The sequence below is a fragment of the Artemia franciscana genome, chromosome 4, assembly GCF_032884065.1.
Source record: "Artemia franciscana chromosome 4, ASM3288406v1, whole genome shotgun sequence".
Lineage (NCBI taxonomy): Eukaryota > Metazoa > Arthropoda > Branchiopoda > Anostraca > Artemiidae > Artemia > Artemia franciscana.
Genome location: NC_088866.1, coordinates 25,944,576 through 25,967,496, shown reverse-complemented (window position 1 = coordinate 25,967,496; position 22,921 = coordinate 25,944,576). Strand labels below are relative to the sequence as shown.

Sequence of the window (22,921 nt, the reverse complement as noted above, 5' to 3'; positions counted from 1 at the left end):
GCGCCTCTGACATTGTGCTTCTCATTGCAGGAAACGTCCTGTCAACCTTGGAGAACGTTCTTTCTGCCTTGCAGTTGAAACTCGAAGCGTTGCAAGGACTGTGATCAAAAGAAAGATGATTGGGAAAATCTGCTCCTGACAGCTGTTGAGAGCCGAATTGGCCATATTCGGCTTCTTTGTTGCAACATTTGGACAGTGAGTCATCCAAATCTGGAACTCCATTTTCAAGTCTGTATGTGTACCTCTGAGATGGTCTTTGTACTGGTTATAGTCTTCCTTGAGATCGCCCCAATTCTTGCCATGAACAACTGCTGGGATTAATGATGATAGTTTGGCAGCATTAACAAAATGGGAGCTGAATCTTTCTGTGTAATCAAGTAGCATGGCATCCAGGGCTGGGATGAACCCCCCATCCTGTAATGACTTTTTGTATCCATACTCGGTCAGTAGACAGAGTGCAAGCCTATGGGTGGTTGGATGACTTTTATGGCAACATAAATTTTTTTCTGCCATGTTCTCGACTTCTGTATGGAAAGACCAGAACTTAGTATCTGCAAGGGATCGCATTTTTTGTAAAGTTGCTTTTACGTTGCCTATGAATCCTATAGTTCTGACAAGATCACTGTCCTTTTGTTGAAGTGACTGCCAAGGGTTCCATAATAGCTGAAAACAAATTCATGCAGGCCAATCCGACAAACATGTCTGATTTCTTAGTGTGGAGATAAGAGACAGAGAGAGAGAGAGAGAGAGAGAGAGAGAGAGAGAGAGAGAGAGAGAGAGAGAGAGAGAGAGAGAGAGAGAGAGAGAGAGAGAGAGAGAGAGAGAGAGAGAGAGAGAGAGAGGAGAGAGAGAGAGAGAGAGAGAGAGAGAGAGAGAGAGAGAGAGAGAGAGAGAGAGAGAGGAGAGAGAGAGAGAGAGAGAGAGAGAGAAGAGAGGGGGGGGAGAGAGAGATAAGAGGGAGAATTTTTTATACCATTTTTTCGGCTATGCCTAACAGAATAGTCAAAAATGTCTAAATTTAGTTATTTTCTTCACGCTAAGCACAATACCAGTATCCTCAACAACTTAGTCAGTAAAGTAAAAAAGCTGAGAAAATTCACTTGTCTTGATAAGTAAATGTCAAATTCATATCTCATTCTATTGTATCTGGTTTGTAAAGTAGAGCCACCAAGCTCTGCACCGGATTTATCCTTAAGCCATTTGGAGCAATGTTTGAAAAACTGAGACTCAGAGGTGGCACCAGTTTCTGATTGTTTATGATGATCCTTCACAATCGTATACAGTACCTTGGCTTTTGTTTTTGTCTACAAAAGAAAACCAATGGCAGGATGATCGTTCTTTTTTTAAACGGAATCGAGCTAACTCGTCAAAACAAGAAGAGAAGGAAAAAAGACGCATTGCCGTTCAATGCTATTAAGGCTAACACACTGCAAAGTTGATTCAGTTTCGTGTCATTGCTTTATCAATTCCTGAGGACAGCCACATATGAACCATAGTCCCATAATTCTATTTGCGGTTTTACCCACTGCACTATCAAGTAAATAGGGCAAATATTAAGAGTAATCTAGATTTCGCATTCATCAAATCCGATAGATCACTGTTTTTGATCCATGAAAAAGATCATATTAAATCATAAAATACGACGTCTTATCTAGCCATCATACATATGCAGAGGAAAAGCAGACTAATAATCTGTGATACTGAACCTGTTCGATTCAGTATCGCAGGTGTAAAACCTTTTCGCAAAGTAGACCAGTCAAATGCTGGGTTAACATAGCATGGTATTTGTATAAAAGACAATTTTTATGTCAGCCATCATCAGCTGCATATCACATGTTCTTTCGGAAAAAAAAAACGCGCAAAGTAATTTGAACTTATAAACTCTGTTGAACTAAATATTTAAAGAAACTGTCTAAGCAATTCCTTTTCTCACTTAAAAAGTATATTGATAAAGACTGGCAAAACATTAAGTATTGGACTAAGGCAAAAATCGGGTTGGCACAAAAATCATCTATAGGAACTAACCCAAAGAGTTTAAATCACTTACAAGAGTGGAAACTGGCACTACTGTCGACAAAAAACCTCAACACCATCTAGCAGTTGGCTGCACTTGAGGAAAATAGTTACAAAGCTTGAAAAAAAAAAAAAAAAAACGCTAAGTGCCGTCAAACACTAAACGACATTGATCGTTTTTTTTTTTGCCTAACCATAAACCGGAATACTCGTAGAACAAACTGTGAATTGTAGGCCAATAACAAACTTGAAGTTTCAGAAAAAGTTAATTTATTCTTAAGAAGGTGTTATGTTTTCTTGTAAAACAAAGAAAAAAGAAGCTCGCGTTTTTTCTCTTTATAGTTAATATAAGACTTCGTTTTAATTTTTTAATCTAATGCTTTCAATATGCTTATTCTGTTTTATTATACCACGGACTGATTAAATTTTGTTTTTTATTCTTAAGTTTTGTTTTTTGGTGTTCAACAGATTGGTTGGATTTTGACTTTGTTGCATCTGTTATACCGATTTAACGTGATACAATTCACTATCCTAACTTAAAGCTACAGCCTAGTTTTGTCATCTTAGTCTTTCCATGACGCAGCACATGCATATATATATATATATATATATATATATATATATATATATATATATATATATATATATATATATATATATATATGCGTCAGCAAGGGCCAGTTAAAGTGTCACTCACCCTTTATTAGAAAATGATGAGTAAAAGAAAAGATATAATTGTCAAATCACTTTCATCAATGGCACCTAATATTAGAACAATAATGCCTCTCATTGAGGGTTCTTATATAAGCTTCGAGGTCATTGTGTGAACAGCCCCCTTTTTTGGAGTTGTTTGTATAGTGTTTTTCTGTTATGAAATTCCTGCATAGCTTATGTAGCTTTTATCTCTTTTCCCTTGCTTCTTCTGTCTGTGTAATTTGACATGTTCCCAACAGATTTATTCTCTCTTTCATCAGTGAGAAGAAGCACTGGCTTGGACTTATGAAGCCTGCTACTCTCGAGCAAAATCTCTAGAAAGAAGCATGGTTTCATCTGCTGGATACCCCGATGAGCCTGGAGATGGCTTGAACTTGCAAAGTAAGTACTAACAAGTACATTTCTTTAAAGTTCTATTACATTAGTGGCAGATTGGTTTGACAGAGTAAAGAGGTCAAATAGATTTGGTTTTCTGATTATAATTCTAATAACTTTCTATGTTTGGGTCACATTATACCATTATACCAGACACTTTCTTAATTTCAAAATATATTTTTATAGTAGTTTATTGAAAAAAAAAAACGAAAATGCACTTAACTAGACATCAACGTCCAGACATAATGTTTTTCGACCAATCATAGTTCGCTCTTCCTTTGATATTCAGTCCTGAAGCGTTACTATAAGCAGAGTCTTGTGACAACAAAAAAGTTCCCCAGAGGATACTACCTTTGTTTCACTGAAAAAGTGAAGTGATCATGGAAGTGATGGTATTTTATTGCTGTCAATGTTGACTACGACTTACATTAAACCTCCCATGTCATTCCTAAATAGCAAACTAGAGTCAATATCAACAGGGTTCTGCTAGACCCCAAGCCCGTATCCTTTGCAGTGTTCACTTGACAAAACACTGACTTTATTTCAACATTTTGCAGTTGAAGGTGTAGTAACTTTGAATACTTGCTTGTATCTGCTCTAATCATTAATCAAATTAAAGCTATATCCAAATGTTAAGCAATAACTACCGCTTTTTTAGCAGGTTTAATTGGAGTAACTGGTGCCTTTGGAATGATTTTAGTTCCAGGTCTAAGGGCATTCAAAGGTCTTTTAGGTTTGGCCACCTGCTCTCCTCCAGTTTCGGTTTCTGACACCTTCTCTTCTTCCAGAGATTCCTCCTCTTCAATATCTATAAATATAGCATCGTTTAAACGACATTGTCTCTTGGAAGCAAATCATACCATAATTCCAAGACCAAAGAACATCTAAAAAAACGGAAATACTTTGATTTTCAGAAATCTTTTTTTCAATTTTACAAAAATTTCTGCCTAGAAAAAAAAATCAAACCCTCACATTCACTCCTCAGTAAAATTGAGGAAATTGTTATATATGCACTTCGGTTTCGAGCACGAAAATACGAAAATATGTTGACAGAATAAACACTAAATACAGATTGCACCAACAGGATTTCCTTTTTTACCGACTGACTTACCGGTATAGATCAATGTTATGGTAAAAAAAAAAAAAAAGAAAATGAAAGAAATACAATATCAAGTAGAATTTGGGTTGCAATGTCTGTGAAACGTAAAATGTTATGTACAGAAGAAGACCAAACCAAGAGAGTTCGAATAGTCCCTAAAAACTGCGATCGCATTATTGAAATGCTATCTGATAAAATTAAAATTTTCAATACTACTTGACACAATTTTATGTCGTGTATACTAAAATCAAGTACAAATTATTCACCACCTTGACTTTTTTATTTTTTGTTCTCTTTTTTTCAATTCAGCGGTTTCTGCAAAAAAAAATATTCTGCCTCGATCTCTCTCTCCTTCACCAGCAACATATTATGTTTTCTTAACAATGGTTAGCATTATTATTAATTTAAGACAAGTACTTGTTGTAGTGCAATGGCTGTAATGCTCACACTGATGGAAGATCGAATTTAGAAAAAATCTGTGGCAATGAGTGTGTACTCCTTTAGTCTTGAATTTTGCTATAACCTGAGTAAGCTAACTTTTGACAGATTTGCTGTAAAAGATTAAAAATTAGAAAAATTGAAATGAGAAACACACAACTGGAATCACCATGGTCGAAAACATTGTACTGCATGTTTTGAAACCCCTGCATTGTCTTGAGGAACAAGAAAAAATCGTTTTTTGAATGGGTAGCAGTGATATGTTTCCACTTTTTGTTTTTCAACAAAGCCAGCAAGTTACCACAAAGTTGTAGAGACATTGTTAACGGCCCATTTAAAAGCTACCGCTCATATCTCAATGTTTGTTTGTTTTTATAAATCGTCTTGTTACCATTATAGTAAAACAGAAATCTTGACAAAACTGCATTTTTTTATTATTATTATTTCCGTATGGTCAAGGAAAAACGTGTTCTAACTATAAGTTTGAATTAATTACTTGATTAATTTTTTTAATGAATATTTGAGGTGTATGAAGGAGTAGAGTAGAATGTTTGGAATTTTAATTTGGAGAACTATGGTAGTTGTGAAGCAACAAATTTATGTTACTTTTGTAAAGACGATAGCTTCAAGAAATATTATGGCTAAGAAAAAGCCAAAGACTTTTACCTGCGTTTACATTAAAACTGGAAAGAGTTGTTTGCATTAATGTCTTTTGTTTTCTGTTTTTGAAACTTAATACCCGATTAAAACTCCTATTCAACGAGTCTGTAAAAAATTTAGCTTATAACAGTTACAGCAAAATGTTGGCGCACAATCACTACCATAGATTGTTTTGTACTCGATCATGCATTCTTAAAAAGATGTATCATAAGAATTACTCCGCGGCAACTAGCTATTTCAAATTAATGATATTATTCATCGTTGCGATGAAAACATAATCTGCGACATCTTCTTATCGCCTCCCTTCTGTCGCTCGGGCCGAAAAATACACCATAAACATTTGAATGAAAAAAAGGAAAAAAAGTGTAAATTCGACATAGTAAGCAGGGAAAAAGCCGAAAATATGAGTGAGAGAAGGGAGGTGCAATCAGGTTATATTTGTTAAGGCAAAAGCCCCGGGCGCGCGGAGGAAGGCGACAGAAGTCCGACAAATGCGTCCTTTTTGCTAATGTCTCTGCTCATTTTAGCGTCTAGTATTACTCTTTACTTCCTTAATAACAGTATTGCTCAGAAATCAAGAGGGATTAAATATTAATTTCACATTTGATGCGTTTTTTAAAGTTTTTTTTTAGTGTGAATCAAATAGCTATCTCAGAATTTCATTCAGATATCTTAAGGAAAAAAGGGACATGGGAAGGAGGCTAGTTGCGTGCTAGTTGGTCTTTAAATAACGATGAAGCCCACATTTCCTTTCCGTTACTTAATAGATAATAAGTTTTTTAAAACTAAAAGTAAGGAGTAACATTAAAACTTAAAACGAACAGAAATCATTCCGTACATAAAAGAGATTGTCCCCTCCTCAACACCTCACTCCTTACGCTAATGTTGCTTTTATTGTTTTACAAAGTTGGGACAAAGAATCAAACTTTAGCATAAACAGCGAGGCTTTAAAGAGGGAAACATCTTTCATATATGGAATAATTTCTGTTTGTTTTAAGTTTTAATGTCGTTCCTTACTTTCAGTTAGAAAAACTTGTTCTTTTATTCAATTTCTGAACATATTTCAACTAGTGGAGCTTCGAATTTGGCTTACCGTACATGAAAAATTAATGAAAATGTATATTAATTTTGGCAGATTTGAATTCTATTAATATAATTTGTGATTGTTTTTGAAATAATGCCGGTAAATCTGACTCACCCTCGATGAAATATAACCCCTCCCCCTTCACGGAAAACTTGGAAATTTCTTCCAATGTAAAGTGCACTCCCCGTCAAATTTCCTCCAGAGAGTTCTATCCTGGCTGAAAATCCCCTTCCCCTTAAAATTCCTTGAGGACGATTCAGGCTGAAAAATTCTCCTTTGCACTCTTTCATTTGGATAACACTTTAATCTCTAATCAGTTTCTCAATAACTCCAGAAGTACCTGCTTCCTTGGAAATTATTTCCTGGAAATCAAAACACGCGAAAAATAGCCCCCGGAACGTCTTCACATGTAAAATTTGGCAGAGAGAATACAAGTCAATTAAAAAGAATTGCGTATAGTAATTATGGACAACCCCCCCCTCCCATGCAGGATTTCCCCTGAAAAATTAAAACCCCGGAAATTCTCTCCCTAAAGAAGATTCCCCCTATAGAAATCCACCCCAAGTATAACATCACCCCCGAAAAATGTCTGTATACTTCCCAATAGCAAATACTATAGGTAAGCAAGGGGCAAATTTCATAACTTACAGGCTTGTCCTGACGGACTATGGGGGGTTATTTTACACCCACATAGTTATTTGTTCTTTAAATTATACTGAGCAGAATGACAATCTAAAAATTTTGATCAGATAAATTTGGGGAAAAACGGGCGTGTTAGGGGGGGGGGGCAGTTACCCTCCAATCTTTTCGGCCGCTTAAAAAGGGCACTAGAACTTTAGGCTCTGTTGAATGCACCCACTCCCAATATTTTAGGACCACCGGTTCGATACGATCCCCCCGGGAAAAGCAAATAAACACGCATCTGTGATCTTTCTTTCCCCCCCCCCAAAAAAACGCAATTCTACATTTTTGAAGATGGGAGCCTATCATCTCTCCCTTAGAATTAACTCTTAATATATCTGAAGGCTCAATGAGAGCTAGGATATTTGGTATTAAAATGCACTCTTTGAGCTATCTCTTTCCCTGAATACAAAAAAAAATCATGAGTACCCCACTTCAGGCGTATTAAACTCCTTATATGGAAATGTTTGGAATTGTAAAACAACAGGGAATTTACCGTAGACAGTGAAATTTGTTTAGACCTTAAAACTATTTCGGCTCTATATATAAGAGCCGTCCACAACAAGCTACGTATATATATATATATATATATATATATATATATATATATATATATATATATATATATATATATATATATATATATATATATATATATATTATATATAATATATATATAATATATATATATATATATATATATATATATATATTAAAATAAAACAATAAAATGAGGTCTTTAAAACTGAAATCGAAAAATTAAAATAGTCCCAATTTTGTTGTTTTTATCAAACAGTTCGTGGTAATGAACTGTAAGTAAGGAGCGACTCGGTTCAATAGTAACCGAAAATCAAAACAACGGAATTTCAATATCAGTAAATCCATCAAAAGAATCAGCTTAGCTTAATGTGCATAAAGGTTAGCACTAAACTTGATGTTTTCATCAAGTTTACGAGCCATCAAAATTGACGAGCCAGAGAAGATTTGTTTTATTTGTGAAATAGGGGAAAACACGCCCTAAAATTCAAGGAATCTTAGTGAAAATCGTATCTGAAAACTCTACTTTAAAAGTTTCAAGCTCCTATATACAAAAATGTAGAATTTTGCTGTTTTTGCCACAAGACATCACAGATGTGTGTTTACTTTTTTTCTTTATTTTTTCCCTTGGGGGTAAACGTATTGAACTAATAGTCCTGGAAGATTAAGAGAGAAATATTAGAGGGCAGCTATCTCCCCTTTATTTTTATTTTATTTTAATTTGGAAAAATTAAGTCGAGAATTTGTCACTTTTCAATTCAATTCAATTTATTCAAATAAAACTAAAATATAACACCAATAATAATAAAGATCCTGGAAGCGAAATTGTTGAGGACCATAACCAGAAAAAATTGAAAATGAAGAAGAGGGGAAAAAAAGAGAAAACATGGGTAACTAAAGCAAATTGAATAAGAATTTAGAGAGTTATAATATCAAAATTTTAGTACATTGTTATACAGCGTGCGAAAACTTGTGGATAGCTCGACAATGGAGGGTATTATATTCCATTGAAGTATAGATTTATAAATGGGGGACCGCTGGGTGGAGCTAGAGACACACTTGGGGACAATGAAGGAACGGTTGGATGAACGGAGACAGAGGCCTTCAGAATTATTAATATTAAAGTAAGATAATAATTGAGGAGGAAGATTTTTATGGTAAGCGGAGTATGCAAGGTATAGATTTAATTTTTGATGATTTGTTCAAAAGGGATAATACCAAAATCGGAGTACAAGTCCCTGGTGGGATATAGTCGGGGCAGCCGAAAAACTGCTTTGATGGCATGGTTTTGGGCAGATTTTAATTTATTGGTAACTGAAGGAAAAGTGTTGCCTCAAACAGATCCACAGTATGAGATATATGGGTAAATAAAGGAGTAATAAAGGGTGACAAGGATATCGGGAGGAAGAAAATAATTCGCACGATTAGTCATACTTACCTGTCGCAAAATTATGGCTCTGATGTAGGACACTTGTGTTGCAAATGATAGGGAGGAGTCTATGTGGACACCAAGAAACTTGGCAACTTCGACCTGTGGGAGGAGATTGGTAGAATATTTTAGGCCAAGTGCTTGCTGAGCTTCATTTTTTTTTGTAAGGGGTTCGAAATAATACAACCTGACTTTTCTTGATGTTAATGGTCATGCAGTTAACTAGACACCACTCCTGTACTCTATTCAGAAGGGTTTGAGTAGAGGCGACGACGGATGGTAAATTAGGACCGGTGATGAAAAAGTTGCTATCGTCAGCAAAAAGTACTGGGTGCACTGATGGACCCAGGTCCGTAACCAAATCATTAATATAAAGGAGAAAAAGTATTGGACCAAGAACAGAGCCCTGTGGGACGCCCCTTCGGACAGGCAGGGGATGTGAAGTCAACCCGCCCAGACTCACACTCTGTACTCTACCAGAGAGATAAGAGCCAAACCATGAGAAAGGAACTCCCACGAATCCCTAAGTTGTTGAGTTTACTTAATAGAACACTGTGATCAACCATATCAAAGGCCTTTGAAAAGTCCAGAGTCCAGAAATAAGCCCAATACACTATTTTTAAGGTCAAATTGGGAACGTATAAACTGTGTGGCGTCTATTAGTGCATGAGCAGTTGAAAATTTGGAACGAAAGCCATATTGATGAGGAGAAATCAACGAATCTGAAGAATGAATCCGAAATAAAAAGGGAGAAAGACGTCGGAATATAATTCTCTCGAGCACTTTAGATATAACTGGGAGAAGTGAGATTGGACGATAATTACTTATCTCAGACGGATCGCCTTTTTTATGAATCGGGATAACAATTGCTGATTTAAATATTTCTGGGAAGACTCCATTGGTCATAGACAGGTTTGCTATGTGCACAATGGGTTCACAAACATAGGAAGATACGGTCCTAAGAAGCTTATTACTTATGCCAAAGAAGTCAGGTGTACTACTATTAGAGAGACATTTGATAAGTTGAAGCACCTCTTTACGATCAGTTGGAGAGAAAAACATTTATCCAGGATTCTTGCTAGGTTGTACTGACTGGGAGAAGGAACAGGAGTTAGCATTTGGAATATTAGTGAAATAATTATTAAAAGCATCCGGTACTGAACTTGGGTCAATTAATCTGCCACTGATGTCCTTAAGGTTAAGAGGTACAGATCTTGAATTTCTTTTTTTTTTGAAAGAATTTCATTTATTGTGGACCAAATTTTTTGCAAATTCCCTTTGCAATGAGAGATTTTTGAATAATATATTTTTTTTTTGCTTCCCGGACAAGTTTGGTATATAAATTTTTGTATTTTTATAATTAGTCGGGTCAATAACGTTCTGGTTTTGCAAGCTAACTTATATAGGTCATTTTTTCGGTATGAAGAGATTATCAGGCTATTAGACATCCAGGGGCGTATATGGGTAGTTTTTCGGTTTGATTTACGAACTGGAAAGGTTGAACTGATAAGATCACTCAGTCCCTGTGTAAAACCATTTGTGGCTGAATTAACATCCTGACAATCCAAAACCTTGGACCAGTCGAAGGATTTCAAACGATCCGTGAACCTGTTCATATTCACAGTATTATATATTCTATTATACGTAGGGGTTTTAGTTCTAGAGGGTTGAGTAGCTGGTAGGGAGGGTAGCGAGAGATAGATTGGAATGTGATCTGACAGGTCAGGAAATATTATTTTGGAGGACAGGTGGTTTCCCAGGGAAGTGGACACAAAAATGTTGTCAATTACAGTAGCTGTAGACCTCACAGGATCAACTCTAGTAGGAAAAAGGATTGTGGGAAGAAGACCACTTGAGGTGAATGTTTCAAAAAAGGTATGGCAATCATTATTATTGCTAACATTTAGTAAATCACAATTGAAGTCCCCAAAAACTATTGCCTTCTTTTGTGGTAAATTACTTGCCTTCTTTTGTGGTAAATTACGTATGTTGCTCAGCATAGTTTAAAAATCCTTTAACTATGCCTTTTGAGATAAGTTGACCCCCCCCCCAAAAAGGTCCCGGGGAAAGGTCTTCAAGTTACGAAATTTGTCATTTGTTTACGTTTAGCATTTTATTGTGAAGCATGCATACATTTTTGAGGTTACAGGTGGGGGGGGAATCCTGCGCTTGAGGGATTTACATGTGGAGTAATTTCAATAAATATACCGTATCGAAGCATCAAACAGTTTGTGAAAACAAACTGTAAGTACGAAGCGACTCAACCCAATGGGCACTGAAAAAAGGAAAGAAGATCAATAATATAGTTAAATCAAAGAATTCATTTTTTATACCGACTTAAAATAAATAATATTTATCAAGTTCAATATTACCCTTCAAACGGTACAAGCCTGAGAAAATTTGCCTGATTTTCAAAAATGAGAGAAACATTCCCTAAGAGCATAAATCTTACGCTCGTATTTAAAATCGTACCATCAAGATTCACCTTATCAGATAACCCTGCTGCAGAGGTCTCAAGCTCACATAAAAAAATAAATAAAAAACACGCTTTTTCAAATGAAAATAAGGAGCAACGCTAAAACTAACGACGAACCAAAATTCCGTAAATGAATGGAGTTGGCCCCTTCTTGATACCTCACTATATACGTTAAAGTTTGACCTTTTGTCCCAATTCTTTGAGAATTGTCTTTAAAAAAAACTTAAAGGCCGTTTAGTTTGAATTAGAAGCTTTTATAAAAAAAACTCCTTGCTTTCATTAAAAACAAACGTGCTTTTTTTAAATTTTATTCGTATATATTTGATTTTCGCCTGTTTTGTTTCATTATTCCGATTGCTCATGTTTCTACTTTATTTTAGGTAGAACCTCTCCCAAAATGTCCCAGGCTGCGCGGAGAAATCTTATTTCAGCAATGATTGCTTTGGTTAATGAAGTTTTTGACTCGGATGACGAGTCTACTGACTCGGAGAATGAATTACATCAAGATGAGGAAGAGCTGAATGAGCAAAGTATCTTAACGGTATTATCAGTTTTTGCATGCAAATTACGTAATTAAGCAACTGTCATGTAGAAGCAAATCGTTTGGTTTGACCTTTTTGCATACAATCAATTTCTGGGACTAACCGATACAATCAATGCAGAAACTTCGGAAACTACAATTATTAATTTTTTTGGGAATCACCTTTTCTTAGTATGAGGATTTCCTTCCCTTACTAAAAACTATTGACTATGTGCGTGCAATTACGGCTCAATTTACAAATACGTTAAATTGATTTCACTGTCTCCGGTTGCACGGCATCATAGGCAGGAAAGAAATACAGAAAAGCATAGCTTCAACAAATCTTCTCTTTTATGCTTACCCGAGAATGTTTAAACGATATGGAAAGGGCAATCAGTCCCCCGACAAAATGCAGCTCATTTTGATAATTGAGGACTTGATTATGATTAGTCTTAACAACCTTTACACAAATTGGGTTTCGCTTCTTAAAACAGTGAATATTTTCCTAGTTGTCAAATTATATACTAAAAAAAAAGTTTAAATCATTTTCAAGCTTTAAATGGTTCTAGGCGTTTACCCCCCCCCCCTGAAAGCGTTGTCAAATTCTTCCGGTTCCACATATTTATGTATGTACTTCCTGTCACAGTTCTAGGCGTTTATCCTCCCCCCCAACGGGAAATACTCCCCCTACCCATGGAAAATAGGATTTTTTTTAGTGGGGAGGGGGCAAAACTTTTTTGAAGAACTCATCAAAATCAATTTATATTCAATTTTGTTACGTTTTTATGAGTCGGACAAATATTTCAAGGGTACCGTTTTTTGATATATTCATTTTAAAGAATGGGAAAACAAACCCATGCTGTACTTTTTGCGTACCATAGGGTACTTTATGATTGCCTTATTAAGTCAAATTGATAAAGGTCGTTAAATATAAAAATTAGTTTGTAATTCAATTTTAATCTCATTCCAGTTGGATTTTTTCCAGCACGGTTTCACAACAATAGGTTCATCTTCATAACAAGAGCCAAATCAAAAATTCTAGAAATACTTCCTAATGCAAACTTTTCCCCTTTTTAGACAAGAGCTTCAACACCAACCACATCGAGACGAATTGTGCCAAAGATAGCAGGATATGCAGGAACAGTCATAGAGAGAATGGCGGATTGTGATTTTAAAACTCATTTTAGACTTAATAGAAGTACTTTCGATCTTCTCTTAGGAAAAATTAACGTAAACCTAGAGAATCAGGCAAGACCGACATCACCAGACAAGATGCTCCTCATAACTCTATGGACTCTGGCAACCCCAGAGTGCTATAGGTCCGTTGGATGTCGCTTTGGTGTGTCTAAGTCAACAGTGTGCCGAATCATAAGAAGAACAATTGACGCCATTTTCGAATTGGCATCAACAACAATAAAGTGGCCAGGGGCTAATGAAGCCCAATATATAATTTCTGCCAATAGTTCTACTGCTGGCTTTCCAGGGGTTCTTGGTGCTATAGATGTGACCCATATACCAATCACAGCCCCTCAACACTCTCCTGAAACATATATCAACAGAAAGGGGTTTCACTCTCTGCAATTGCAAGTTGTGTGCCAACATAACCTGAAATTCATTGACTGTTATGTAGGGCAGCCAGGGTCCATGGATGATGCCCGTGTTTTTTGGTTTTCAGAAATTGGCACTGACCTACAAACTTTATTTTTTCCCGAGGATAGCCATTTAATCGGCGATGCAGCATACCCACTTTCTGATCGATTACTAACACCATATAGAGATACGGGTAACCTAACTGAATGTCAGGTTAGGTACAACTTTAAACTGTCTTCTACAAGAATGTCTGTTGAAAGGGCGATTGGACAGTTAAAGAGTCGTTTTAGGAGACTGAAGTCTTTTGATTCCCCTGACCTTGCATTTATTTGCAAATCAGTAATTGCAGCATGCACCTTGCATAACTTTTGCATTGACGAGAATGATCTCCATTTTGAAGATTCAGAAGAGCTGAGCTCGGCCGAAGCTACTACAATTAATTCAGAGAATATCGTCTCCAATTTCACAGCCGCTGGGAGAACAAAAAGGGACCACATTGCGAGACCTTTATAATTATTGAAATAAATAGTTACCGTTTTTTATTTATTAGTAGGTTACTTTCTGTGTTTAAACATTTGTCAGCGTAACCAATTGTATCATGATCTAAATATTAATCAAGAGTAAAGTGGCATCTTCTTTTTAAATTTATTTGAAGAAAATTATTTTCAGAATAACAGCGTAGAACCGAAACATTCCAAGAAATCACAAGGAAGTAGATATCAATTTACCGCTTTGATTCGTTTTATGGTTTCTTTTTCCCCTTCCCCCTCAAACAAAATCCTGGCTACAGACCAGACGATTATACATCAATTTCTACCTCAACCTACCCTTGTTTCTCTCTTCGAATTAATTTTGTACTTATCTGGTGGTTCAATGAGAACTGGGATGTTTTGGCATTAAAATGTACCCTGTGAGGTATCTCCCTCCCTGTCTACAATAATAAAAAAATATCAGAGAACCTTATTGTAGTAATTTAAGTGCCTTTTAAGTTTTTTAATTGGGAAACCTACGGAAATATTTCACGAGGAGGATGAGGGGATTGTCAGGTGAATTTTCAGCAGGGAGAAAATGTTTGGGAATAATTTCCTTTCAACGGGGATCAAATTGTCGGGCAGGAATTTTTAAATGGTTTTACGTTTTTGAATTTAATAAAAGAACTTTAAATTATTAAGACTTTCAGTAATAAATATCAGAGGTCTATATGCATATTAAACTGATAATCCACGGTTGTTTTATTCTTTTTAGTAAAGTTAAAAATAATTTCTGGTATTGAGAAGGCTTGGGAGTTGTCAGCCCTACTCCTGTTTATTTATGCTCGTTTTAAGGTAGACCAGGTTATTTGTTGTAATTTCTGTTCTTTTAGGATCGTATTTATTTATCAATGGTGATTTGTGTTAGTTTTACACTTCGAAGATAAGAAAAAGTTACTCGTAGAATTTGACAACGCTTTCGTCCGAAAAAATTGAAACCATAAAAATGTGTTGGCTTCCAAAAAGTCAACTGTGCTTTCAAAGGAAATCTAAACCCTCTTAAACTTTTTGGTGTTTATGTTTTTAGTTTGATGATTTTTCGCCTAAATTTATTTTTTCTTCTTTTTTAATTTGACGCCTGCTACTGCCAAAAATTGCAGAGCTTCACATGGAAGTCTTGTCAACAAAACTGTGAACTGCGTTTGTTTTTTTAAGATACACACGGTGCGTACATTCCCCTTTTTAAATTTCCTTAGCCCCTCTCAGATAAAAAAAAATACAACTTATAACGAAACTTTTTTTTTCCTCTTGTGAGAAAGAAATACTGGAAAAAGGAAATATTACAAATTTAATGAATCAAATAAAATGAATCCAAATAAAAGTCAAATTAAACAAAACACTAACTATTCAATTTTTTCAAGTATTGTTTTCACTGTCTTTAGTAATTCTTTTTTCACTTCAAGTAATTCACGCTTATATTTCATTTTTTCTTGATGAACTTCCCGTTCAAATCGTAAACGTTCCTGATGCCGTAAATTGACATCATTAGTGAGTTGTTGAAATCCTTCAGGTTCGCTAAAAGATCGCAGTTTTTTGGCCCTCTTAGGCTCTGGATCTTTACCGCCTTCATCTGCTTCTGGCACTGGGCTTGATTGCGGTCGCGATACAGAGTTAGCAGGGATTCTTAAACCTCCCCTACTCGAAGCAGTTATTGCATCAGTGCCTTCTGGATTTGGGGCCATCAACCCTTTCATGAGTTCAAAATACTCCCAGGCTACTTTTCCTGCTCCACTCTGTCCTGCTTTGTCTTTATGATCCCTGTACTGCCTTTTTAGGGTTTCCATTTTTGTTTGGCATTGTGCTGAAGAGTAATGTATACCATCTTCTAAGAAAGAAGCAGAGACTCTACTCCAGAAGACCGAATTCACTGGTTTCAATGATTTCTCCTGCTCTTGATAGAAGGCAACCAGCATCTCAATATGCTGCCTAGGCCAAGCCTTTTTATCATTAGCTGCAAAAAAAATAAGAATGTTCAAATATAGATATTCATGGGAAAATCAGGGTCGTATAGTCAGAAACGGCGAAAATTAGGGAGTTAGGGACCTCCCTAACACCGAAATAGGGACCAGATTGGGATCAACATTCCAGTAACCAGCTTAGCAAACCAAGGAACAGTACCCGTCGTGACCTTCTGGTTAACATGAAAGAAACCATAAGTCAACAATCCTTAGAAGTCCATGGAAAAATCTAAACACCACTGTACCGAATAACTTGTTTATTCATCAGTCATCCTTAAATTAGATATTCAGAACTGTAGTTCTTTGCCACCATTCACTTCCCGCTTTCACAATTTCAAATCCCCAGATTGAATTTTCGGATTTTCCTTCACCAAGTCTTATAAACAGAATAACACTTAACACCAAAACAAAGGATAACAAACGATTAACAACCAAATTGTAAATTTTAAAAAGCTGACTAACTTGATGAATGGTAATATATATATATATATATATATATATATAAACAGAATAACATTAACTTAGTACTCTAGTTAGTGTCCAAATAGTCACATTAACGTATCAATCCTTGATAGTCATGTGCCCGTTAGGGTTTATGACACTTGAATACAACATTGCGTTTTATAGGTAAAAAGTAAATAATTTTCTTAATTACCTAAGTAAATTAAAGGAATTTGCGATGAGAATGATGGTTTTATTTGGATTTTGCTTTCTAATAGGGGAAATCCCCCAACCAAACTAATGAGCGAAGTGAGTCTGCTTGAGAATTGTTCTGGCTGAAAGTTCACCTTCAAATACCGGCAAAAAATAGTGTTTAGTATGCTCAAGGCTATCTTCAACCAATTGTAACATCTCAGATGCAGCTAGCAAGTTATCAGTCACCCAAAATCTATTAAACTACTCAAAAATAAATGTTAGAATGACATGCTGTTCCATTTTTCAATTTCTCGCAATTTTTCTGGTGTTGTACGCTCAAGCATTTTCTGTTACTGCTAGTAAAAAGGCAGGAAACAAAAATGCCTGGAAGCTTCTGGGTTCATCACAAAGCTCATAAAGAAAGCACTTAAGCGCGGCTCCGAACAGAACGCGGTTTCTCTGTGCTGGTCCGAAATCCAACATAAATCCGACTCAAACCAAAAAAAAGACAAATTCTGACTTCCAAAAATGAGGCTTCTCATTTTCTAGAAATTGATTTACCCGTGCCCTTGCTCTTTTCTGTGGGGAGAAGGGCTGAATTAATTTTTTAGATTGGGTCGCCGTGAACCATGGGATCGTTGGGCCAGTACAGAACAAATTGAGTGGGCTATTGATCGTTTTAGAAGCGTGAGAATTCTTTTTCATCAAAAATAAAAATCTAAATCACTGCACAAATGTCCGTTTTTACTGAAAATCCGTCAAATCCCATGATTTTTTTTTCGACAGCTGTACCATCAATTCTAAACAAAGTAGATGGCGTAACGAAACCCTCTGTGACGCAGTACCACTCCTAGATGGCGGGATGACATACAAGAGCCCCATGTCACTGGCTAAAGGCAAGTTTTTTATAGGCAACGAAATACAACATTAAAAAAGAAAGAAATTATTTAGATTGATTGAAAGTTGTTTTTAATCCTATGAGCCAACAATTTACTACATTCTTTCAGTCATTTTGTCTTCAGTTCAAGGTACTGCTCTTTTTTTGTGTCAAACTAAACTGATGGCTCCATGTGTCTGTATAGTGTGTTCCCTAATCTATTTATAAAATCTCAAACTTCTGGGAAATTTTTATTTTTTAATTGATATTTGAAGATTCTTAACAACTACCCCACGGAATAGTACCAGATATTGAAAACAAAAAACCACGTCACATTTACTCCAGTTGTCACTACAGTCCCCATAAACAATACAATTTATTTTGACAAATTAAGTGAAAGACTAATATAAAAAAAGCTTCATCAGGGATTGTATTATTTATTCATAGCTTTGTGATTTTCTAGTCTCACAATAACAACAAAAGAATTTTTTATACTTTCTATAAAAAATAAACGTAAAAAAGCCAACATCATTGAGCAACAAGATGGTTCAAGGTGTAGAACTGGGGATTATAGATAAATTTCTACCTCCACCCTTTCATTGACTCTCCCTTATAACTAATTTGGTGCTTATCTGAAGACTCAATAAGAGCTAGGAAGTTTTGGCATTAAAATGCATCCTTTAAGGCATCTCCCTCTGTTCCTAACTATAAAACAATCAGAGAACCCCATAGTAGAAGTTGAAGCGACTTTTTAAGTTCTGTAATTTTTCCATTGCTTACAGATAGTATTTGTCATTGGAAAACATAAGACATTTTTTATCTTTTTCCTGGAAAAATTCGCCACACAATCCCTCCCCCCAACTTGTAGGAAATTTTCCCAGGAACAATAACAAATACTATCTGTAAGAAAAGGACAAATTAGAAAACTTAAATACATTTCAACTCGAATGGGATTTTCTGATTTGTTTTATCAGTGCCTAAAGATTCAAAGCAAACATAACGAATAATACTGCTGCAAACTACTTTTCAAGCTCTTTTTCAAGGGATAGGAAAAATGAATAATCAATTATAACCAAGTATCAAGCTTAAAACCTATTCAACCCCAACCATAATAATTAACCAGCAGATTTGACAATGGAATTGCAATTCAAATAAGCCTGCACATCTTTTCCATTTGGGTAGTAATAATAAAGCTGGAATTATTTGTTTACAAGAGACATATCTATACCAGCTCAAAGGAGAATGCCTGGTTACTAGTACTATCAAAAAGATCAACCAGTCTAAAACGAGGGGTTGCCATTGTCAATGCAATCCCACCTTCTTTCATTGCCAGTTTCAATCCTGCATTCTAACCTCCTTAATTATCCTGATAAAATGGCATTCAAGTTATTAATTGAGATTCAAATGAAGAGACAAATTTAATAGCGATCAAATTGCTGCTTCAAGTATATTTACCTCTTTTTTTAATTGGTCATGCTTATATCCCTGTTCAGTAGCCAGTGCAATAAAGAGGTGGAAGAACCAGCCTTGGGTGTTAACGAGCCTTCCCTTTTATGAAAAAGAAGATTATGAAGACCAATCTGATTAGAGATACCTATAGGCAAAATCGAACCAGCTCATGGTTAAAATGATTGCCCTAGTATAGACGACATAATCACACAAAGCTTTACCACCACCCCTCCAATCCAGAAACTATGGTAGACCAGCACGCTCTACTGAAATCGATTTTTTACATACACTTTGAGACCAGCTTTAAAATGATGGACAGAAAAGTAGCCATTGGCTACTTTTGAATCTGAGAATGTAATACTACTACTACTAACAATTCACCACAGCACCAAGCCGCTTGAGGTCAACACAGCTACGCGTACTCCTCCTCCATCCCAATTTATCCAAAGCCTCCCTATACACACTTCCACGAAGATCCTATTTCCCTTAAATCTTTCTTTATGACATCCTCCCACCCAAACCGTAGACGAGCTGCTTTCTGTTTTACCCAATACAGTTGGCCAAAGATGACAATCTGTCATCTTTCATATGCAAAATCTGAAAGATGTTTCATCCCTAGTAATCTCGACCTTTCTTTAATTATAGCCCTAGAAAACGTGATTTAACTGCGCTTTTCGTACAGCCCACTCTTTGAAATACGACAGTCAGTCGAGTACACAGAAAAATCCGTAGGCAATTTGTCTGGAAAACATAGAAGAAATATTCATCGACTTTTCAGAGCGCCCATGCTTCAGAGCCATATTTGACCACTGTTATCGCTGTAGCTTCCAATATTATAATCTTCCCATTTTCCTGGGGCCGCATTTTTTTTTTATCTTTTTTAGTACTGTCACTAATTCTTCCTCACAAAACAAATATTCCATCTCAAACTTTTTCATATTCCTCCATATATTTTCCTGCAACCCTATCTCAGTTTAGCACATTCTAAAAATATTCTGTCCATCTCTATATTTTCAAAATGTTCTGCCCATCTCTCTTTAACTCTTTCGTTATCATTAATTGTGGCCCCATTTCTATCTTTAATTGGGACGAGTCCAGATCGACTTCCCCTCTCAATTTATCATCAGGCAATTCTTGTACAAGTCCTTTCTCCTCTCTATTTAACATATAGCTTTTTCACTAATATTTCTAGCTGCGTTCCTAATTTTCTTCCCTGAGACACCACCAACAGAGAACGCAATGCATGTAGTATTTGCAAGTTTTTTACAGACTGAAATACAAAATAAACAAAATAAAACCCATCAAAACATTTATAGAAAACTTCAGGGTATACACAAATTAATGATACTGTTTCAGGAGGCGATTTTGTAACCCATAATCATGAAGAAAAAATATATATTCAAAATAGTGAACACTCAATTTACAAAGGAAATTTACAATTTACATACAGAAAGAGAAAACAAGTATTTAAAATATTTAATTGTATTTTTGAAAAACTGTTCTAACAAGAGCGCTAATTTAACAATAACAAATTTTGAATGACTTACCAAATGATACATTTGGAGCAGGTTCTTCTTTAACAGCTGATATTTCTTGAACTACTTCAATAGAAGATGAACTTGGAGTGGATTTGTCAGAACAAAATTGACTTGAAATTGGATATTGCCTTAAATCAACTCCCTGAGAGATAACATCGGCCATTGGGCATCTTTCAAAAGATGCTAGAAAAAAAAGAAATGAGAATTAAGGGGACAACCCATTGTGGCTGTTTCAACAAAACTGATCAACTACTTTGCCATAGCTTTAGGATTCTAAGCCAAAGGGTTCTAGGCATTTACTCCTAGGAAAAATACTCCCCTGTAGAAAATATATTCCTGCTGAAAGGAAATTATTCTTAGAAATTTTCTCCCCACTGAGCACGAAAAAAGGTGATAACCCCCTTTAGAATTATACATAACTATTTTCTTCAAAGAAATTTAACTGCAAATAAGTGACATCAATGCAATCAAACCATAGAAAAAGTCATCAAGAAATAATAACAAAAGCCATATATTTGATCTATACAGCAGTGGCATAAGAAATAAAATTAAAAATTCTTTATTTTGGGTATTATTAGTTTACAATTAGCCCTACTTAAAAGAAAATACTGCAAAATTCTGAAAACATCATTACAAATAACAAAATACTTACCTAAAACATTCCTAACAGTACTTTACTTGACTTCACTCTTTTTTTCAAATATAGTACCATCTTATGTTATATTTCCAGGGGCGTCGTTTGGCTGGGAGGGCAGTTGCCCCACCCAATAACATGGATAATTTTTACATATCCCAACCCGCTGGACTATCCAGATATGGACCTTTCTTACCCTCCCCCAGTAAAATTGCTTGAGATTGGCCCCTGTATGTTCAAAAGAATAATATGTGGCAAGAGATGGAGAATACATCTGAAAGAATACACACAGAGAAAGAAAAAACACATGAACAAGTGGTTTCAAATCAAGTAGTCAATGCACGATCTTTAACTGCAAGTTCGTTTAGCAATAGTAGCCTACTGAAAAAATGGAACTATGAATATCTACGGATCAAAATTTCTTCTTTTACGAGCTTGGTCCAAAGTGATACTAGCTAGAAATTGATATCTAGCTAGGGACTCGTATGAACGGGACTTAAGGTACTCAAACAGTGTCCTGTCTGACATCCAGACATTTTTTTTTTGCATCATTTCTGACTGGGAGCAGGTGTACTCAAACGGTCCTTAGAAGGCAAAATATTTTTAAATCTAAGTAGCAAAAGTAGCCTACTGCAAAAAAAAAATTCTTCTACGAGCTTGGTCCAAAGTGATACTGGCTAGAAATTGATGTCTAGCTAGGGACTCTTATGAACAAGACTTATGGTACTCAAACAGTGTCCTGCCTGAGATCCAGACACTTTTTTTTTGCATCATTTCTGACTGGGAGCAGGTGTACTCAAACGGTCCTTAGAAGGCAAAATATTTTTAAATCTACAATTTATATATTTAAGTAGTAAATTACTCTGTTCCTTTAAGACTGCCAATACCTGGACGAGGTGTTGCGCAGTAAAATTTGTAGATAACCCTTCAATAGCTTTCGGAGAAATCCAAATTATGAAGTCCTACATAAAATTTATATTTCCAAATATGCAAATTCTACGAGCGTTTCTCAATATATAAATGGAACTGTTCAACCGTCTTTGAGAGCTCTTTTAGGTTATCAAATAATTTATAAAATATCAGCAATAGCACCAAAAGTAAGAAAACAAAGCCATCCCTCCCCCCCAAGATCGATGGTCAGGAAACACAGAAAAAGACGAAAAAAAATAGTCAAAGTAAGACAATGTAAAGTGAGGCCCAGCAAAAGATATGAAGCATGGTTGCGACGGAGAAAAACCACCTTCAAAGATTCCAAATTAAACAAGCAGGTGTGAGCATCGCTTCTTTTAATTTTCTTTTTGAATTTAATTGTAAATTCTTATGGTTTAATTAAAGGTTTAATTGTGTAGTTTAATTAAAGGTATAATTTGTATAAGACCATCAAAGGTTTAATTGTATTTCGGTGCTCTAACAAATTGATTGTCAATACGTATTAACACTGCCATCAATGAGGTGAAAAGTCACCTAAAGATTAGAATTGGGTTAGAAAAAAAACTGCAGCCAAAAAAGCATGATATGCTTTCAGAGGGTGCCAATATTTAACATATTTCTGTAAATATTTTAAACATTATAACATTCGAAAAGCATATACCGCTTTTCGGCAACAATTTTTTTCTAACGTGTAATTATAGTCTTTAGGTGACCTTTCCAATGACCGAATCGCAAATGTGAAAGGATTAGAAT

General features: G+C 35.5%; 2 protein-coding genes across 9 annotated transcripts in view; one reads left to right on the top strand and one right to left on the bottom strand.

The window, feature by feature from the left end:
- Positions 1–22,597, top strand: part of LOC136026212 (putative nuclease HARBI1) — a 41,288-nt gene extending 18,691 nt beyond the window's left edge. For 3 of the 6 annotated variants that reach the window (XM_065702547.1, XM_065702551.1, XM_065702553.1), the window contains 3 exons: positions 2,988–3,108; positions 11,887–12,047; positions 13,104–22,597. In XM_065702547.1, coding sequence (XP_065558619.1) covers positions 3,054–3,108; positions 11,887–12,047; positions 13,104–14,129 — 1,242 coding nt within the window. In that variant the 5' untranslated portion in view covers positions 2,988–3,053 and the 3' untranslated portion in view covers positions 14,130–22,597. Of the gene's footprint in view, positions 1–30; positions 233–2,966; positions 3,109–11,886; positions 12,048–13,103 lie in introns of all 6 variants that reach the window. The other 3 variants (XM_065702552.1, XM_065702548.1, XM_065702549.1) reach the window with 3 other exon arrangements.
- Positions 3,242–22,921, bottom strand: part of LOC136026210 (uncharacterized) — a 62,843-nt gene continuing 43,163 nt past the window's right edge. For 2 of the 3 annotated variants that reach the window (XM_065702544.1, XM_065702545.1), the window contains 2 exons: positions 20,614–20,787; positions 15,418–16,097 (listed from right to left, as the gene is read on the bottom strand). In XM_065702544.1, the coding sequence (XP_065558616.1) occupies positions 15,490–16,097; positions 20,614–20,787 (782 nt within the window). In that variant the 3' untranslated portion in view covers positions 15,418–15,489. Of the gene's footprint in view, positions 3,911–15,417; positions 16,098–20,613; positions 20,788–22,921 lie in introns of those variants that run through there. The other variant, XM_065702546.1, reaches the window with a different exon arrangement.